The sequence below is a fragment of the Gossypium raimondii genome, chromosome 13 (assembly GCF_025698545.1).
Source record: "Gossypium raimondii isolate GPD5lz chromosome 13, ASM2569854v1, whole genome shotgun sequence".
Taxonomy (NCBI): Eukaryota; Viridiplantae; Streptophyta; class Magnoliopsida; order Malvales; family Malvaceae; genus Gossypium; species Gossypium raimondii.
The window spans coordinates 58,174,343-58,194,331 of record NC_068577.1 but is presented as its reverse complement, the minus strand read 5'-3'; the positions used below and the strand labels follow the sequence as shown (position 1 = coordinate 58,194,331).

General features: G+C 32.4%; 3 protein-coding genes across 4 annotated transcripts; 2 read left to right on the top strand and 1 right to left on the bottom strand.

The window, feature by feature from the left end:
* Nucleotides 1-2,058: 2,058 nt before the first annotated feature.
* On the top strand, nt 2,059-4,582 carry LOC105782196 (methyl-CpG-binding domain-containing protein 5). Its single transcript, XM_012606758.2, has 3 exons — nt 2,059-2,390; nt 3,721-3,846; nt 3,959-4,582. Exons 1-3 carry the CDS (start codon nt 2,091-2,093, stop codon nt 4,190-4,192), a joined length of 660 nt encoding a protein of 219 aa, XP_012462212.1. The 5' UTR covers nt 2,059-2,090; the 3' UTR covers nt 4,193-4,582.
* A 9,336-nt stretch (nt 4,583-13,918) lies between these two features.
* Nucleotides 13,919-16,894, top strand: LOC105782894 (probable serine/threonine-protein kinase PBL10). The gene is made up of 7 exons (XM_012607972.2): nt 13,919-14,156; nt 14,448-14,527; nt 14,878-15,185; nt 15,315-15,450; nt 15,533-15,675; nt 15,763-15,886; nt 16,191-16,894. Exons 2-7 carry the CDS (start codon nt 14,476-14,478, stop codon nt 16,634-16,636), a joined length of 1,209 nt encoding a protein of 402 aa, XP_012463426.1. The 5' UTR covers nt 13,919-14,156; nt 14,448-14,475; the 3' UTR covers nt 16,637-16,894.
* Nucleotides 16,895-17,508: 614 nt separating this feature from the next.
* LOC105782893 (serine/threonine-protein kinase PCRK1) lies at nt 17,509-19,989 on the bottom strand. 2 transcript variants are annotated; one of them, XM_012607970.2, is made up of 4 exons: nt 19,436-19,989; nt 18,588-18,857; nt 18,353-18,475; nt 17,509-18,254 (listed from the first exon to the last, which is right to left on the bottom strand). In XM_012607970.2, exons 1-4 carry the CDS (start codon nt 19,856-19,858, stop codon nt 17,691-17,693), a joined length of 1,380 nt encoding a protein of 459 aa, XP_012463424.1. In that variant the 5' UTR covers nt 19,859-19,989; the 3' UTR covers nt 17,509-17,690. The 2 variants fall into 2 exon arrangements, with proteins under 2 accessions (XP_012463424.1, XP_012463425.1); XM_012607971.2 differs by having other exon boundaries at nt 18,588-18,864; nt 19,436-19,653.

Here is a 19,989-nt window from a genome sequence, read left to right as displayed (position 1 = left end):
CTTTGATTCTGATTCATTTGAGATTATTTTTGAAAAGTTTAGACTAGAGGTGGGAGGGTTTGGGTAAAAATATAGGCTCGAAATATGGGCTTGGGCACCACTTTTTTTGGCCCGGCCCCGGCCCGGCCCGAATATAATAAATATTTTTATTTTTTTAATTTTTTTAATTTTAAAATACTTTTTAAATACTTTTTAAAATTTTTTTAAATTTTTAAATTATTTTAAAATACTTTTTTAATTTTAAAATATTTTTTAAATTTTTGTTTTAATTTTTAAAATAAATTTTTGGTATTTATTTAAAAAACGGGACGGGCCGGGCCCAGGCTTATGAATTTTTTCTCGGGCCGGGCCTGGGTAAAATTCTAAGCTCATATTTCGGGCCAGGCCCGGGCCTAGGACCTGGGCCGAATTTTTTTTTCTAGGCCTGACCCATGAGCACCTCTAGTTTAGACTGTGGATGCCTTGATTTCTAAAAATCATATTTAAATTATTTATTTAGATTTTTTTGAGTAATTTCACTATTTAAATAAATTTATATCTTTTATTATATTTAAAATCTTATTTAAGTGTGAGTTGGAGATGAATTGCATATTATTTTACAAAATATAAATACGAAAATTGATTTGAGTGTGATGCATGTATAATAATAACTCATTCAAATACAATGATAATTTTTTCATTTATAAGGGTTAATATACTATTTGGTATTTAAGTGTTTTTCTTAAATTCTAAATTGACACTTAAATTTAGTTTCAATGTTTAATTTGGTACACAAACTAATCAACATCATGTGGTCTAATAAATATTTGACATGTGTATTTTAGTAAAAAAACATAGATACTTAATCGGGACAAAAGAAAAGTCGCGTACCAATTTGAACATTAAACTCAAACTTAGGTACTTGTTCATGACGAAGAAAAATTCAAATATCAATTTAAAATAACTTAGGTACCAAACTGATATATTAATCCTTTTGTTTAATCTAATTGTCTTTTAATATATAAAATATGATTTCCTTGTCGTCAACTTCGTCATCCACCAAGAATTTGCACTTTAATGGTATTTTTCAAATTACGACTTAAATTTTAAATTTAATTATTAGCACGAGCTGTTAGCTCAAATATGACACAAATCATATTTAAAACATGTGAATTAAATAGTAAAATTTATACACTTATTTAGGGATAGATTTAGGATTTTAATCCAAAAGGCGAAACTTCTAAATCCGAACAATATTTTTTAACTTAAAAATTGTCAATTCTTTTGGATACTTTAAGGTTTATATTGAACTTCTAAGTTTAGTATTTTAATGCATATCATATATCAACCTTTGATTATTATTATTATTATTATTGTTATTATTATTATTAAAAATCAAAAATACTTTGTTAATTTAAAGTATAACCTTATGGCTTAACGGGGCAAATTATATGAAGTAAAATTTGGTCGAGGGGGCGAATGTTATACAATGTAGACACCAAATTTAAAATACATGATAATTTATATATAATTCAAAAATCTAAAAATTCCAAGCGAACGATCGCCCCTGCGTCGTGTCCCCTGAATCCATCCTTATGCATATCACATCGATAACTTGTATGACATGTTAAAAACTAAATAACCATATGAAATTTTATTGACGTGTGTTATTTTTTAACACATCAAATTAAAGTCATCAATGCAAAAGGTATGGACTTGTTTACAATTTGATCCTTGTAGTTTGAAAGTGCTCCATGTCATTTCTGAATTGACATTTCATGGCTGGGTTGACAAAGAATCTAACTAATACAATATTGATATTATATTATGAGGACTAAATTAAAACTTTTTAAAGCTTAGTGACTAATTTAGAATCTGAGCGATAATCTAAGGACTGTTGATACAAGTACCCCATTTTGTTGCTAAAAACGCATGCGTTTCGTTAATATTAACGGCGTTTTTACTGAAAGCTATGCTAAACGGTTGACATGTCATCGAAATTAACGGCAACAATCTCACGGCGTTATTTGGAGAATCGAATTGGTTGTACTTGCCCTTTTTCTTTCCTTTTCCGTAGCACGCACACTTTTCAGCTCGTTTCTTTTAGCGCAATGTCAGACCCGGTTCAAACCTCCCCGGCCGATTTACCTTCCGATCCGCTTCTCAAACCCGGAGCTTTCATCGACGTCAACGGTCAAGGAAAACCGGCCGAGCCAACCAAATCTCGCAACGGTTTGATCCCGAATGGTTCCCAACCGGAGACACCTTCGCGGGGCTCGGTCAACTCTTCATCGTCGGCAGATTCTAAGGTGAAACGGCGCGTAGTGGCTCCGGAAACTTGGTTGCCGCCTGGATGGTTGATCGAAGATAGGGTTCGGACCTCCGGCGCCACGGCTGGACTAGTTGATAAGGTCACTCTCATCTCTTATTGAAATTTCTCTGTTTTTTTGAAGATTATTTGATTACCTAATTGTGTACTGTTTGTGTTTTATATTTGATTGATTAAACCCTTGTTTTTGCTGCTAGAGTCGTTGATACTTGCTAGTGTTATTTGCCATTAAGCAGCATTGTATCTTTTGATCTTAGCCGTCAGATTGGTACCTAGAGCTAGATCAAATTCTAGGGTTCATAGATTTACCACTTTGATTAGGATTATTGATCTTTTGAACTCTTATCTATGGGGTATGGAAGCATTTGTTTTTGAAAGAAATTTATTGAAACACAATTGATTGGCGTAGATTTTAATCCTGGCTGCATATTGAGAAGCTAAAACTCGGGTTTGCGTAGACACGCGACCGAGCTTTCATCTCCGTTCTATCTCTGATACGAGATGCATTGCGAAAGTCCGGTGAATGAATGTCTCGGTACAAGTTGGTCCATAAAATCGGATTTGACTCTAGAGAAAGTTTTGTTGTCCGGCGACTAGTATTTTGCTTTAGAGAGTTGTAGAAACATTGCTGCATATTGAGAAGCTAAAACTCGGGTCTGCATAAACACAAGACCTAGCTTTCATCTCTGTTCTATCGTGGAAACAAGATGCATTGCGAAAGTATGGCGAATGAATGTCTCGGTCAAAGTTGGTCCATAAAATCGAATTGACTTGAGAAAATGTTTTGTTGTCTGGCGACTAGTATTTTGCTTTAGAGAGTTATAGAAACATTGCTGCATATTGAGAAGCTAAAACTTGGTTTTCATTAACACATGTACGAGCTTTCATCTTTGTTCTATCACGGAAACGAGATGCATTGCGAAAGTCTGGGGTATGAATGTCTCAGTTGAAGCTGGTCCATAAAATTGGATTTGACTCTTGAGAATGTTTTGTAGTCCGGCAACTAGTATTTTGCTTTAGAGAGTTATAGAAACATTGCTGCATCTTGAGAAGCTAAAACTCAGTTTGCATAAACACATGTACGAGCTTTCATCTTCGTTCTATTGTGGAAACGAGATGTATTGCGACAGTCCGGTGAATGAATGTCTTAGTACAAGTTGGTCCATAAGATTGGATTTGACTCGAGAGAATGTTTCGTTGTCCGGCGACTAGTATTTTGCTTTAGAGAGTTATAGAAACCTATGAAACATTGGAAATTTCATTTCGGTTAGGGTGTGTTTTAGTCAAGATATGGTTATTCTCTTGCATCAACAATATGTTTCTTGTGTACTTGGATTTATGTTGCTCGTGTTTTCGAGAGGATTGGCTCTGCGGTGATAATATAAACATACATGATAACCTTTTTCATGCAGTATTATGTTGATCCAACGTCAGGCCGAAAATTCAGATCCAAGAAAGAAGTGCTTTACTTTCTAGAAAACGGATCTCCCCCACCTAAACGGAAGAAGGGAACTGAGCTTCCTGGCAGTGAAGTACCTGTAAGTCAGAAATAAAGAGCCATGTTAGTTGAAAAGCTGAATATTTAAAACCCGATGCTTCACTTCTTAATCCCCTGGCATTCGGTGAATGCTTGAATTGTGTCTTTTGCAGTCTACAGGAAACTCTCCTGGCCAAAAACAGAAGAAGTCTGCTAAAAAACAGAAGCCGTTGAACTTTGATTTCATTAACGTTCCGGAGAAAGTCGATTGGTTTTTAACTGATGCCTGTTCAGACTCCTGGACTCCCTTCCTCGGGAACGATTTAGTGCCTGAATCTACTAAACAAGATTGGGCCGCTGCATTTACGTCCCTAACAGTCAAGAAAAGTAGTCAAGCAATGTTTTGAAGACATTTTCTACGTCGTTTTAGATTTGACTACATCGATTAAACGCCTGGTTTCATACTGACCAGCAATATCTATATTCGTGTTTCCATCTCTAATTGTTTTGGTTTTTCAGCTGTAATCGCTCATGTCTTGTTATCTTTTGATCAGACATTTCACACACCGGCCAGGCTCGACAAAGGTTAGGACTTTTTTCTAGTTATAAAAAAGTTCAATATACACTCATGTATTCATTCTTTTTGGTCCCCCTTTCCTCTGTTCATATGTAGCCTGTAGCTAGAAAGTTTACTTTTAAATGGCTTTGTTGTTTAAAAAAAAACTCTGAAAACTTATGGTTTTGTTTTGACTTTTAGAGAATGAAATGCAGAGATCCCTTTTGTTTATTTTAGTTAATGGATTTGTGTTTTTTGTTTAAGCAATTCGTTTCTCATTACAATTAGGGTTAATATACTATTTAGTAATTGACTCTGGTTTCAATGTTCAATTTGCCGAGTTTTTTCAATTTAATTCTCGAGTTTGATTTTAATGTTTAATTTGATATCTGTCAGTTTTCTTGATCTCAATTAAGTGATTATAATTTTTTACTAAGGTACATGTGTCAAATATTCATTGGGTTAAATGATGTTTTTAGTTTGGGTGTCAAATTAAACATTAATCTCAGTGATTGAAATGAAAATTTTTGAATAATTCAATAACAATCTTAACATGAATTTACTATTACTATTACTAAATAATGTAGTTTACTCAAAGTATATATAAATGTCCATCGGCAGCCCTTCAATGTTATTACAATGAGCCTTTTTAGCTCTGGGTTTCTGGTTCACAGCCCAAAATGCACTGAATCGAAAATTTATGGCTCGCAAATTATGAAAAAAAATTATCTATGGCTCTTTAATAAATTCGGTACTAGACTTAGGATGTCTACAATTGTTTTTATCTTCGGATTTTGTCTTCAGCATCCACCAAGAGCTTTACCGGGATCACGAAAGGAGAATGCCTTCATTCATTAGCAAATTCATGTTTTATGTTTGGTGGAGTTTGAACCCATATCCTATAGCTAGCATATAGGAGTTGAATAAGCAACTTGAATACCACTTGAGTTGCCCACAGGTGCCTTGTATGCTGTCGGGTATGGGCTTGAATCTTATCAAGTGCAAACATTCACATTTTTCTTGATAGGTAGTTATGTACTTCACAGTCTATCCTAATAAGACGTCTAGTGGAGAATACTTTGATGACTTCCTTTAATGGGGTTGATCTTTCATCACCAATATTTACTATAAAAAGTTTGTGAAAACAAACCGAATGAGTCTTTCGTTACAAAGACAAATTTGAGATTTTGAGATCTTGGTGGTACAGACTTAAATTTTACCATCTTTAGATTTATTTTAGATTTTGATTATTGATTTTATATAAAAGAGAATACCCTCGTAACAAATATTTTATTACTTTTTAAATATAAATTATATTACTCAAATTTATAATCATATTTGTATCCTAATTGCGATCGCATTATATTTGTATCTATAAACTCTAAAATAATAAAATTTATTTCTTATTTTTCAAAAGAAATTCTAGTATTAATAATTGAAAAGTTGATTTATGTGCCTCGTTTCAATTTGTTTACTCTTTTTGACAAATCTCTCTATGTTGCTTTCATTTCATATTTCTTTTGATTTTTTTTAAAAATTTTCTAAATTTTGCTTTTTAATCATAACTGTTTTTTTAATACAATGTCTAAGGGTGAGTTTAGATGGGCGGTGCGTTTACCTGCGATTAGTGTAAAAACAACGGTGGCGGTGAAATTAAGTACTGTAGTGATACTGTAGCGTGAGACAAAAAGTAAGCTAAACGCACCACACCGCACCCAATCGTCCATCCAAACCCACCTTAAATTTACTTTCATCTCTTCTTAAATCATAAATAAGAGCAACCTTTTAATAATAATGATGATGATACTTACGGATGCTATCATTTGGTTGACTTTCAGCAAATCACTTTTAATTTCTTTGACAAATATAAAGCAAAAAGCCAAACAAGTACATCCATTCCGTACAGCCAATTAAAGAAAAAAGATTCTCTTCATGTAAATAAGTCTAAAAAAAGTTTATATATTGTACTCATTTTCTTATCAAATGCCATTAAAAATTCCTTCGATTTTGACATTCGTTAAATTATTGTATTTATCATAATTATTATTTTTGTAGTTTTTCCCAATGAAATCAGGCTTTTTGGACTTTTACCCCTCCAACTTTTTTTTTGCTTTTACACCTAATCTTTTTTGGTTTTAGACTGACTAAATTGTACACTGAATCTTGGGTTTTTTTTTATTGAATCAACCCCAAAAAACCTCGAATTCAACGAGTTTCGACCTATTAATTTAATACGATTGATTTTTTTTTAAATCGAGCTTCAAAATGAGTCTAAATCTTTAATTTGTTGGGCTAAGTAAATTAAATCGACCTATTAATTTAATACGATTGATTTTTTTAAAATCGAGCTTCAAAATGAGTCTAAATCTTCAATTTGTTGGGCTAAGTAAATTAAATTTAATTCAGATTTAATCAAGCTAAATTGAAATTAGATAAGGGTCGAGACAAGCTAAATTGCCATTCCCTGCCCTTGTTACCGTCTTTGCTGGTGCTTGTGGAAGAATTGTTCTTTTTAATGGCTCCCATTTGAACGTTGAAGGTCGCCACTTTTTGGGGAAGGTGATGGAGATAAAACAACATACAAAGGGTAGTGATAAACGTTTCATCAAACATAGCAGGGAAACTTGTTGGAGGTTGTCGGAGGTGGAATGGTCCAAAGTGAACACGGAGGGTGCAGGATGGTGGAGATTGGTCATGCCGCGCGTCATCTGGTGGTGTTATTAGGGACGATTCTTGGAAGATGGAAGATGAGATTTGCCTAAATGATTGGAATCTGTTCAACTATTGAAGCCGAGCTATGAGGAGTATATGATGTTACTTGAAAATATATATGATAGAATCGAGTAATTTAATTAATTAGTTTTTATTATTCTCTTGTTTTGGATTAAGTGAATAGAATTAAAGTCATTGAAAATTGGGTAGAATTGTTTTTTTAAGGGAAAATTCATTAAGTTATTCCATGAATGGGATCTTACAATTCGGGGAAAAGAAAAAAAAACAACAAACACTGTTGTTGGCGGTGAAGGACAAGCTCCATAAACACGACAAAGGCTTCAACTTTAACATCAATAGAACATTACAACACGTTATATTTGGCTTTGCCACAACTCACACACAACGTATTTGAGTGATTGCCAGCAACTATCACGATCAGAAAATCAACCTCAGATGATTCAGAGCGGTGGGTGGAATCGACAAAATAATTGAGCATCCATCAAACTAGAGAGGCCGACCAGAAAATCTCCTAAAATCACACAAAAGTTAGACTACATGTATAAGCAAGATTGAAATTTTTTTCAAAGTTAAGACTTATTAAACAATGAAAAACAAATAAGAAAACATATAAAACTTAAAGATAATACATGTACAAATTGACTCACGAATTCATTTATTATTTCAAAACATAAACATATTAGGAAGTCGATGAAGAGCCACTGTTTGAGTTTATACAACCAACTCACTTTCCAAAAGAAACCATTGATGATCGGTGAAGGTTCAAAGACGACATCATCATTTGTCCATCACAACTTGGGAAGATAGTGAAGATACTCACAAAATAGATCTGCAAATTGAAAAAAAATATAAAGCATTTGGAGTGAATAGAGAGCTCACAAAATAGATCTACAAACTAAAAAGAGAGTCACATGAAGTAAACGAGGCGGACGGTAGCCAGCCCGAAAGCTGGCACCGTAGCTAGGCAAAATAAAGGAAAAGAAGAAAACGACTTCAAGAAAGAAAAAGAGAAATATTTTTAGGGTTTTTCAAATTGGGTAGAATTGTTAAAAATGCCATATTAATAGCGGAAATATATAGTGTTACCTAAAGTAGAGGTATCCATAGGTTAAATCCGATTGAGGCCAATATAAAAATTTTAAGCCCAACTCAACTTGCCCCCAAAACTCATATTATTGTAGGCCCGTAATATTATTTAAAAAATAACGAAACAATTAAATTTATAATTTTATATTAATATTAATATTTTTATAATTAAATCCAAAAATAAAAATATTTTGAAAAATCTCATTTAAATTCAAATTAGGTACCGTCCCATAATCCAAACATGAAAAACATATATTAAACTAAAACTATCACGAAAATATTACATTTCTCAACTTACCATAAAAATGGTCGACGTTGCTTTCATGGTTTTACTTTATTTATTCACTTATTTAAAAGTCACATGAAAGTACCATTTTATAGAAGCATGGTGGAGACATGACACTATAAATGCCCGTCAATCTCGTTTCATAGCCGACAAAACCGTCACTTGATATTCCCATATTTAACACTTAATAATTATCTACTAATTACGGATTGAGTTTTAGCTGAATTGTTATAAGTATTGTTGTTAATGTAATAGTATAAGTTTGGCTACCCAATAGTAAATACTCAAAATTTGAGGGGTTAAAGTGTAAATAAGAAAAAGTTGAAGGACTAATGGTGTAAATATTTTAAGGGTGGAATGATCTAGAAACTAAGAAAAATGGATGGATTAGGACCAAATTGAAAAAGGTGAAGAAGTTTGAGGGACTAAATCACAATTTTACCAAATTAAGTGATGACTCAATGATGAAATTTTAAAAGATCATTAAGGGCAAAATGGTCAATTAGAAGAGAGAGAAATCTAGAAGATAATGATGATGTTGGAGATATTTTAGATTAATAATAAATAAATATTAGTGTATTAATATTTTAATTTAATTTTTTAAATGATATTATTTTATTATTATTAATTTATTTAGTATACATATGTGTGGAAAGAATGATGAAAAGCAACCATCCCCACCATTTTTGCATGCATTAACGTGAGAAGAAGAGGGAAAGAAAGAAAGTTTTACTTTCTTTACAATTTGGTCCTCTCACCAAAAATTCACCATTTTCACTTAGAATTCGAAGAAATTTCCATAGCCCCCAAGAGAAAAAATTGATAAGGAGACTATGGGAAGCTAGAATATCAAGTTGGATTCAAGAAATTGGAGCTGGAAGAGAGAGAAAATCAAGTTAAAGGTTGAAATCAATAGGACAAGGTAAGAACATTGAGATTTTAATATATTTTTAAGTTTGATATTATTGAAATAGCATGGAAAAGATGTTATAGTGGAGTTTTCTTATATAAATTCTTATGTTCTTGATATATTAGTGAAGAGAAATAAGTGAAAGTGATGAGAAATATTATAGATAAAGGGAATAAGGAAGTTATAAACTTAGTAATTAACATTTTGCACTAAAACAGTTTTGGACAGAGAGTAGGTTAACTTTAAAAATCACCATAAATTGTGGAAATGAAATTAGAGAATGAACAAAGTATGGAATTAAAGCTTAATGAGTCTAGTTTCTCATAGAAGAAATAGTATAAGTAATGGAAATGTAAATCATTAGATATAATAGATTTTGTGAGACAATGTTAGAATGATTTTGGGTTCCCCTGTTCTGACTTTGGAAAATCATCAAAAATTGTAAAAAAATAAATATGAGTTATAATTTATATGTTTAAAATCCTTAAAGAGTCTACTTTCAATAGAAACAAACAAAGATATCATCTGAATTCTGTACAAGGAGATAATTAAGTTTTAGTGAAGAAGGGTCGGAACTGTCAGACAGCAGAACAGAAGTGACTTTAAAGAATAAACTGTACTTATTGGATAAACCAAAAATTTTGAAAATTTTTATTCGAGTAATTTTTGAAATAACACAATATAAAGAGGGATCGTATTTTTTAAATTCTTTTCGAGTTTTTAATTTTCGACACCAAGACACTAATTAATCAACTATGTACCAATTTTGGGCGCATCGAGGGTGCTAATCCTTCTTCGAGCGTAACCGACTCCCGAACTCGTTTTCTGGATTTTTGCAGATCGAAAAATAATGTTTTAATAAATCAAACTATTTATTAAAATGATTAAATTGCGAGGTGATTAGATCACACCTCATCAAAAAGGATTGGTAGCGATTCCCACTTTTGTTTTCATTTTTCAAAACTCAAGTCGACCCCGTTTTCACAAAAAAAATAGTGTCAACATTCACTTTTAAGCTTTTAAATATTACAGTATTTTAATTTGATAAATGATTAAAATTACACTTTAATCCTCAAAATGATAAATTTTAATTTAATTTTTTAAAAATTATAAAAAATACGAGCTTTTAAACTTTACTCTCATGAAACTATAAAACTTAATTAAATCAAAATTATATCTAAAATAAACAACATGTGAAACAAATTTAATATTTAATTAAAAATATTTTAAATTATTAAATGGTACCGTAGTTTGTGATTTCTAATTAAAAACTAGATATAATTTGATATAGTAAATTAATTATTTCAATTAACATTTCGTTTTAAAAATCATAAAATTGAATAAGATTTATTAAATAAAAAACCTCATTTCTTACCATATGCTTCAACGTGCATCACGTGTAAAATTTTATATTTATTTATTTAAGAGAATATTATTACTTTGCTTCGTCGTTATATACTAGATTTAGGATTTGCTTTCTATATTTTAATTAGATATAATTTAATAATATTATGTCTCAATCCAAATCACTAATTAAAATTTAAGATTTAATATAATATTTAGTATCTGAATTTGATATATATATATATATTAATTTAGTACCTAAATTTTGTCGGACTCAATTTGGTACTTGAACTTGGCATTTTATTCTTAAATTGGTACCTAAATTTATTAAATGTTATACAAATTACATAAAACAATAATCGTGTTAATTTTTTTGTTATGCTACAAAATATTGTTAATATCGAGGAAATTCATGTTAAAAAATAATTATTAAGCTATGCTTAACGGATTAATATTAAATAAGAAAAAAGAGCTTTAAAAACTCAAATTAAAAGAAATTCATTATTTTTTATTAATAAAATAAATAAATAAATAAAACTAAAAATAATTGAACATATAAAATACAAAAAAAACATATCATCATCACATATCACATATATTGATCATTTTGCTACCTCGTAAAAAATAACATTATTGGTATATTGGAGTAATTTGTAAAATGTTTGACAAGTTCATGAACCAATTTGAACAAAAAAGATTAGATACTAAATTAGGAAAAGATTCAAATTTAGGTATCAAATTAAAAAGTATTAAATTTGGATACCAAATTATCAAATTAGAAAAATATGTCAAGTTTAAATACCAAATCAAAATTTAACTAATGTAATTTAAAATAACCTAAAACTTAAAATATAAAATACTTTTTTAAACTTAATTTTCAAGTGAAAAATAATTATTTTGATAAGCATGATTGTCATGCTTTAAATGATACACAGAATCTATTTTTTCAATATTTTTTAAAATTTTCACATTAATCAAATAATATGAACCATAAAATGAATTAATAAATTATTTTTATTTGTTCTTCGTGATTCGGACTGAAGTATAATTATAATAATATTAGTAAAATTATCGAATTATTTTAATTAAATTATAAAGGGTAGAATTTTAAATTGAGTGAAATATTGAGATGAAAATCACAATTTAAACAAATAACATTTATAAAATAAGCATATGAAAAATACTTTAATATTTTAAAAATGACATAAATATGAAAAATACTTTTAACATTTTAATATTTTAAATTAATAAAAAACGTAAATCAAGTTTTTAACGTTAAAATATTTATATTGTTAATGAATTCGAAAATGTTGGGAATCAATAATTTTTAAAAATAAATAATTTAAAAAATGTATTTTAATCCACCGAACAGAATAAATGCTTGACGGCAGGAATCCTTACCAGCTTGGCTCACCGCTTAGCGGCTAACCGGTAAAAGCCGCTTGAAAGCCGAGCCTCGTTTAAGCATTGGGCCCACCAAGCCATCACGTGGACCGATCCATTGAACGACTTCGGTGACAAAAATGTCTTTATATCCGACGGTTGTGATCTGTTTAGATTTAGATGCTGACGCAAGCAATGAAGAAAATCAGACGTCACTTGAGGTGTAAATTGGATGAAATTGGAAGAAAGTTAAAACTAATGGCTAGTTGTTGTTTTTTTTGTTTTTCCTTTCGCAAATATTTTGCTAAAATCGCACGCATGAAGCCAAAAGCTTACTTTTCTTCTTTCGTGTTTTAATTGAAAAGGAATATGTAAAATATTTTTAATTATGATTTTTAAAATAATTTTTAAACCTAATTTAAAAGTCCCTCTAAAATGGAAAATTTTCTATTTAGACTCTATATAATTTATAAAATTTTAAATTAGTAACGATAAAATTATACTTTGACCCCTAAAATGATAAAAAAGTGATTTAATCTTTTAAAATTATAAAGATATAGGTTATTAAAATGACGAAATTACATTTTTACTTGTCATAAAATATATAATTCAATTTTGACCCAAAAAATTCTAACTTCTCCTATTTACACCTCAAAATTATAAATTTAATTTAATACAAAAAATAGATTTTAATCTCGATTTTATTCAACCATCGCATAATTTTCATTATAGGTTCTGATCGTATCTACTCTTTTTGATACAATGTTTAGAACTATACATAGTCCCTCCCGAACCCATAAATAGGAGAATAATGTGCTTTTAGCATACTCGAAACCACGTCCTCCTATATTGACAACAATATCTATACCAATCAAATTAAAACTCAGTTCAAGTAATATTTTAAATTTTTGTCATACTAAAAAAGTGTTCAAAGCTCTTAAATTTCTAGGAATGTGAAGCTAGAAGTATATCATCATTGTTAGAAAAAAAAGGGAAATAAAAGTTAAAAATGATTTGATGGAAAAAGATTCATCAACAAAAATAAAGGCTTCCATGGAATTTCCTCCATTCAATGGGGACCATAATAATGTGTTTTCCCTACTATTTCCATAAGAGACAAAAGGGATGAACCTTAAAAATTAAAAGATTAATATACAATTTGGTACATGAATTTACTTTCAATGTTTTGTTTCGTATTTGTTTTTTTCCCGTCAAATTAATACTTGAAATTAGTTCTAATGCTTAATTTGGCATCCAAATAATACGTCATTACGCGGTCTAATAAATATTTGATACGCAAATCCAAATACCAAATTAAGCATTAAAGCTAAAATCAAGTGCTTAATTAGAAAACCAAAACTCAACTATCAAATTAAAAAAAAAATATCAGTTTAAATATTGAATCCAAACTCAAGTACTAAATATAGACGAAGGCAAAGGGGTATTCAATCAAGAAGAAAAAAGTTAAGTACCAAATTAAACATTGAAGCAAGCTTTAAAAATTTATTTGAGACAAAAAAATCAAATTGAAAAAAAGATAAGTACTAAATTAAACATAAAAGCTAAACTTAACTGCTTAATTGAGGGGAAAAAAATCAAATTGAAGAAAACTCAAACTAAGTGCAAGTATCAAATTGAATATTTTGAATCAAAATTAGGTACTAAATAGTATATTAACCCATAAAACCACCACTTGACAGTGACACAGACACTGTTCTTAAACAAGTAGCCAGCTATGGAAACACAGCCAAGGAAAAAAAAAAGAAAGAAAGAAAAAAAGCTTATCTTTCTTAAAGAGAAGTATATAAAAAAGCTAAGCTTAAAAAAAAAAAAAATGGGACCAACCCAACATTAATGCAATTCTTCCCACCTTCCTCTAAAAATACCCCTCATTTTTTTTTCTCTCTTCTATTTTTGCAACTATCATCATTTATTCATATTCACTCACTACTGCTCTCTCAGGAAAAAAAAATTCAAGCTTTTTTGCTCCAATTTTCTAAAGAAAACCCCCAAATTTTCTTAAGTTTTTTTACTTTGATTCAGTGTTGGGTTTGGTTTGCAGCTAGAAAAAAGGTTTGTTTATATATATGTGTGTGTGTGTGTGTATGTATATGTATCATTTTTCTCCCTTTTGGGTGGTTTAGCTTATTGGGTATTCAGTAGTTTTTAAACTTTGAAATATGACAATATATGATGCTTTTTTATATAGAAATGGCTGATTTTTTTTTTTTTGCTTATTCAAAAACCCAGATCTGCTTCTTTTTCCTTGTTGAATTCTGGGTTGTTTTTTTCTTTTTTAAATAAACTAAAAGGCTCATATTTGTGCATGTTGTTGTTGTTGTTGTTTTTTATGACCCTTAATAGGAAGAGTTGAAGAGATAGTGGGGGTTTGATGGGGATTTGCTTAAGTGCTAGAATCAAAGCTGAGAGCCCAAATAACACAGGTATTTTCCTTAAAATTTTCCTTTTATGGCATCTTATCTATGTATTTATGTTTAAGTTGCTTTGATCTTTTATTATTTGCTTTTAATTAAGTGTACTTGTTGTTTGGTCCCTTTTTTAGGTTTTTAGCTATGGTGGTAGGTAAATTGTTGTTTGAATTTTCAAGTTTGCAATTTAGGAATTTTTGAGGTCCCTTGAAGTTTACTTTTTTAACCAACTTTTTTATTAATTTTGCTTGAAAAATCTTATATTCCAAGGTTTAGTTTGTGAGGTTAAAGTGTAATTTCATCTTGTAGTAACTTATGATTTCATCTCTTTAACCAATGTGTTGGACCGGACTTTGTGTTTACAGGGTTGAGTTCGAACTATGTTAGTGGTGATACGAGCAGCAGGGTCTCGTCGGTTTCGGTGCCATTGACGCCTCGGACCGAGGGTGAGATCTTACAGTGCACCAATTTGAAAAGCTTCAGTTTTGCTAATCTCAAAACGGCCACCAGGAATTTCCGGCCCGACAGTGTGCTCGGAGAAGGTGGTTTTGGGTCTGTGTTTAAGGGGTGGATCGATGAAAATTCGTTTAATGCTTCGAAACCTGGAACTGGCATTGTTATTGCTGTGAAAAGGCTTAACCAGGAAGGGTTCCAAGGTCACAAGGAGTGGTTGGTGAGTCCATTTTCACTCTTATCAGTTTCATATTTGTTCATTGACTGCTGATTGTATTATTTCGGGATCTAATTAACTTGCTTACCTAAGACGATGAGATTAACCTGTGATCTATCTTTGATTTTGTAGGCTGAAGTGAATTATCTCGGACAGCTTTATCATCCAAATCTTGTGAAATTGATCGGATATTGCTCGGAAGATGAACATCGTATGTTGGTGTACGAGTTCATGCCTCGTGGCAGCTTGGAGAATCATTTATTCCGGAGTAAGTTCCTTTTTTTCTTTGCCACCCTCTCGGTTTTATCAAACAAAATTTTGCTTTACCGGGATTTCGTTGTCTCTACCAGGAGGTTCTTATTTCCAGCCACTTTCTTGGGATCTTCGGATGAAGGTCGCACTCGGTGCTGCTAAAGGACTCGCTTTTCTCCATAGTGCTGAAATAAAAGTTATATATCGAGACTTCAAGACTTCTAATGTCTTGCTTGATTCGGTACCTGAGTCTCCATTCTTTTACACTTACCCCTATATGTTTTCATTCGATAATTTCCGTAAAGTTCGCCTTTTATCCACATTGCAGAACTACAATGCAAAGCTTTCAGATTTTGGATTGGCCAAAGACGGACCAACAGGTGACAAGAGCCATGTTTCGACCAGGGTAATGGGGACTTACGGATATGCTGCTCCCGAGTATTTAGCCACAGGTACTTTATTAACATATTCTCGAAGTGCTTGATTTAGTGTGGCTCAATCTTCTTTTCTATGCTTCGATAAACCTTCGGAGCAGGGACGAAGACAAAGGGGTCAGGCAGTGGCCTCCCCCACCCCCCAAATGGTATATTTGCCATATAGTCCTTTAAATTTTTATTAAATTACATGTTAGTATAATGGTAAAATTGCACTTGGGCCCCCAATAATAATTTATGATTCATCTCTGGCCCCCTAAAGCAATTTTTTTGGCTTCGTCCTTGTTATGTTTCTTTTATTTACTTATTTCTCGAACTGTAGGTCATTTGACTGCCAAGAGTGATGTTTATAGTTTCGGAGTTGTGTTACTAGAGATGTTATCCGGTCACCGAGCGGTTGATAAAAATCGACCTTCCGGAGAGCATAGTCTAGTGGATTGGGCCAAACCTTACCTAGCCAACAAGAGAAAAATGTTCCGTGTGTTAGATTCCCGTCTCGAAGGCCAGTACTCGATGGAAGGAGCCTTCAAGGTTGCTACCCTTGCTTTACGATGCATTTCTACTGAACCCAAATTCCGACCGAGAATGAACGAAGTTGTAATAGTATTGGAACAACTCCAAAATTCCAATGAATCTGGAAGTAATCTGAGCAACAACACTAGCAGTACACCCCGGATACGTAGGCGAAGTGCAGACAATCCTAGTGGTGGAAGGAGTACTACTACTACGGCGTACCCTCGGCCATCGGCTTCGCCTCTTTATGACTGAAAATGAAAACTGAAGTTCTTCTCTGGCGGTTCCAGAATGATCTCTGCAACCCGAGGCATTCGGCATTTTATAACCTGTTAGTGTACAGTTTTGTTTAAAAATGGATGTAAAAAAAATCTATACAATTGCAAGTGCAAACCCTAGAAACATGGGTGTGTGTGTGCAATATTGTATTTATTTTTGAAAAGGTCTTGCTTTTTTTTCTAGCCATGCTTCGGACTCCATTTTATAATCAAATATTATTTTATTTTATTATTATGGGTAAATTGCATTCAAGTTTATTTACATTTTAGTCACTTAACTTCAAAAAATTAAAATCATTGTCATATGATTGTTTTTTGGGTACTATTTACGTTTATCGAAAGCTCTCTCTTCTCTTTGTTAATATAAGAGTGTCGTTAGATCTATTCGAAGCCATTCTTAAAAGGTTTTATCATAATAGATTATTGTGATTGTTAAACTTGAGATAATGAGGAGAAAGAGCATTTGAGACTTAACCTTTTGTGCATTACTAATGTGGTGGGTCTTTAAGAATTTTTGGTAGTATTTTTTGGTTGATTAGCGTTCATCATCAAGTTGATTTGATGATGACAAGGACATGATTTAATTTTCAACGATTTAATTAAGTTGATGCATCTCTGGATTGTTTTTGAATTATTCTAATGTTGCAATTATTTTTCGTTTATCTTTCTCCTTTTTCTTAAATTACTTTTCGACATGATATTTGTACATTAATTTGTAATAATTTATTTATTACTTGTACTATATGCCATGTCTTTGTATTATTGTTAGCCATGATTCCTATTAATAATAATATTTTGAAGGAAAATACCATACGAGTTCGAGTTTTGGACCATTTGAAGAAATAAACATTAACCCTAAAATGTAGCTTTTCTTTGAAAATAAACTATCTTTACAACAAAGTTTCAACAAAAGAAGAGTTGGAAGATACATAAATTATCCTCCGAACGTTCGAAGAATTACTCGTATCATATTGATATTCGAAGTACATATATCTTTTGCAGCTGGGGAGTTGGACACGGAAAGGTCATCGTTACCAAGTTCTCACTAGCCCCGGCGTCCAATTTCTCCAATCTAACTTCCCGACCGATCGGTTTCTTAAACTAATTATTTCTTTGATTTCGAAAACCTTCTTCAAGTAATTGTGTCCTTGCTTTGTGGACTCCTCAGTCTCCACTTCGCTTTCTTCCTTTACATCTTCGTTCTCGCCGATCGGTTGAGAGATCGATTCATATTGAGATGAAGTCTCACTAATGATGTTGCCTAGCATCTCAACCACTTCACTCATTTTGGGACGGGGTTTAGGGTTTTTCATTAGACATTTGTTTGCTAGGGATGCTAGCTTCCGAGCCGATTTCAGGCAATACTGTCCTTCGAGGCGAGGGTCTACAATAAGGTGAAATTTCTTCGAATCTGATATGTAAGGTCTCACCCATTCTAGGAGCTTTTGTTCGCTTCGAGGTAGGTTTCTTTCTAAAGCTCGCCTTCCGGTGACGAGCTCGTATAGAACAACCCCGAAGCTCCAAACATCGCTTTTGGCAGTTAGCCTGCCGGTTTGCACGTACTCAGGGGCAGTGTAACCTACCGTGCCGACAACCTTAACAAACATTTTCCGAAACATCGTAAGACAAATGCAAGAACTAAGTTTCTTAAGACACAAGGCATCAAAATCTAAAACTTTCTAGGTTAACTTACTGCTGTCGAAACATGCCCAAATCCTTCGGGGGGTCCTTGCCGAGCCAGTCCAAAATCTGAAAGCTTTGCATTGAAGTCGTCGTCTAGTAGAATGTTCGATGTTTTGAAGTCTCTAAATATTAGCTGCAACCGTAAAGCACGATAAAATCACAAAGACAGAAACAAGATTCGCGTACGGAACGGAACAATCCCAAGATTTCAAGTTAAAAATGGGCATTATCGAGACGGTATATACCTGGAAATCCATTTCTTCATGCAGGTAAGCCAAACCCCGGGCAGCGTCTTGTGCGATACTCAACCTTGTCACCCAAGGCAACGGCGGCAACGGCAATGGAGTCCGAGCCAAAAGTCGATCCTCTAAGCTTTTGTTACGCATAAGCTCGTAGACCAGAAGTCTCTGAATCCCTCGCTCATCATCCTCGGCACAGTAGCCGATTAATCGTACAAGATTCGGGTGGTTAACTACGCCTAAAAAGTTCACTTCATTTATCCATTCCTTATGCCCCTGCATACTAGGAAATCAAAAACATGCCAAATCCCTCAAGATGTTAATAACAAATACAATAATGCTTAATACGTTCAATATTTAAAAATGTCAAATTTTACCATTAATCCCTATACTTGAATAAGTTTACAATTTAATCCTTACTTTTCAATTTAAAATTGTAATCTAAGTCAAAATTATCTTCATAAACAAATAATTATAAACTTAATAAGCATACTTGATAGAAAACAACCTTTTACTTAAATTAAAAAAATTAAACTGAAAAGTATGAAATTTAATTTTGTAAAAAATTAAATTTCAAATTTTTGGAAGAATCTCGAAAGAAATTTATGTGATTGATGTAGATAGATTTATGATTTAATAAAAGAACAAACTTTTTCTAACATTATTACAAATTTTAATGATTTTGACATTTCCTTAACTTATAATAAATTATGAAGTTCGAAAAGCAAGATTCAGGTACAAATAATTATAATTGCGATTAAATTAAAGACATAAAGAAAGTGGAATCTTTTAAAACAGATAGGAAAAAAAAGAACGTAAAATGGAAAACAATGAGGGGCAAAAAGGGAATATGCCTGGAAACCGTGACGATTAAGCTGTTTGATGGCCACGTCCAACTTTGAATAACGACCGCCGTTAACTTCATCGGAAACGTCAACGGCGCCTCTATAAACGCAGCCGAAGCCTCCTTCGCCTATCAAAAGGGCTCTGCTGAACCCGCGAGTAGCTGATTTCAGCTCCGCGAATGTAAAGACACGTAGATCGTTAGCTCGGCGCTGAGTCAGGAACTCACAGAAACTCGCCGCCGAGGCGAAGTCCCGAGTCGACTCGGAATCGAACTCGGAACGACGCGTGTCGGCGCTGCTTGACGCCACGCTTAAAGACCTAGTCCACGTCACCTTCGACGACATCCTCGAAACAACGCCTCCGCCGCCGCTGACATCTTCTCCTTCGTCACGACCCTCGCCGTTAGTGAAATGAAAACACTTCATAACCATACGAAATGCAGAGAGCTTCAAAACGGAGAAAACAAAAGAAGGATGGAAACTTTTTTTTTGAGGTCAAATGGGAGATGGCGAAGAGATCAACGAACTAAGGTTGGTTAATAATAAAATACAAAACATAATAT

Bases quoted from the DNA above. Each gene is read 5' to 3' on its own strand.
- LOC105782196 (XM_012606758.2), top strand. From the start codon at position 2,091: ATGTCAGACCCGGTTCAAACCTCCCCGGCCGATTTACCTTCCGATCCG. The intron at 2,391-3,720 runs GTCACTCTCATC...TTTTTCATGCAG, and splicing joins CGGCTGGACTAGTTGATAAG to TATTATGTTGATCCAACGTC. The intron at 3,847-3,958 runs GTAAGTCAGAAA...TGTCTTTTGCAG, and splicing joins TTCCTGGCAGTGAAGTACCT to TCTACAGGAAACTCTCCTGG.
- LOC105782894 (XM_012607972.2), top strand. From the start codon at position 14,476: ATGGGGATTTGCTTAAGTGCTAGAATCAAAGCTGAGAGCCCAAATAAC. The intron at 15,186-15,314 runs GTGAGTCCATTT...TTGATTTTGTAG, and splicing joins AAGGTCACAAGGAGTGGTTG to GCTGAAGTGAATTATCTCGG. The intron at 15,676-15,762 runs GTACCTGAGTCT...TCCACATTGCAG, and splicing joins CTAATGTCTTGCTTGATTCG to AACTACAATGCAAAGCTTTC.
- LOC105782893 (XM_012607970.2), bottom strand. From the start codon at position 19,858: ATGGTTATGAAGTGTTTTCATTTCACTAACGGCGAGGGTCGTGACGAA. The intron at 18,858-19,435 runs GCATATTCCCTT...CCTAGTATGCAG, and splicing joins TTAATCGTCACGGTTTCCAG to GGGCATAAGGAATGGATAAA. The intron at 18,476-18,587 runs GTATATACCGTC...TTACGGTTGCAG, and splicing joins ATGAAGAAATGGATTTCCAG to CTAATATTTAGAGACTTCAA.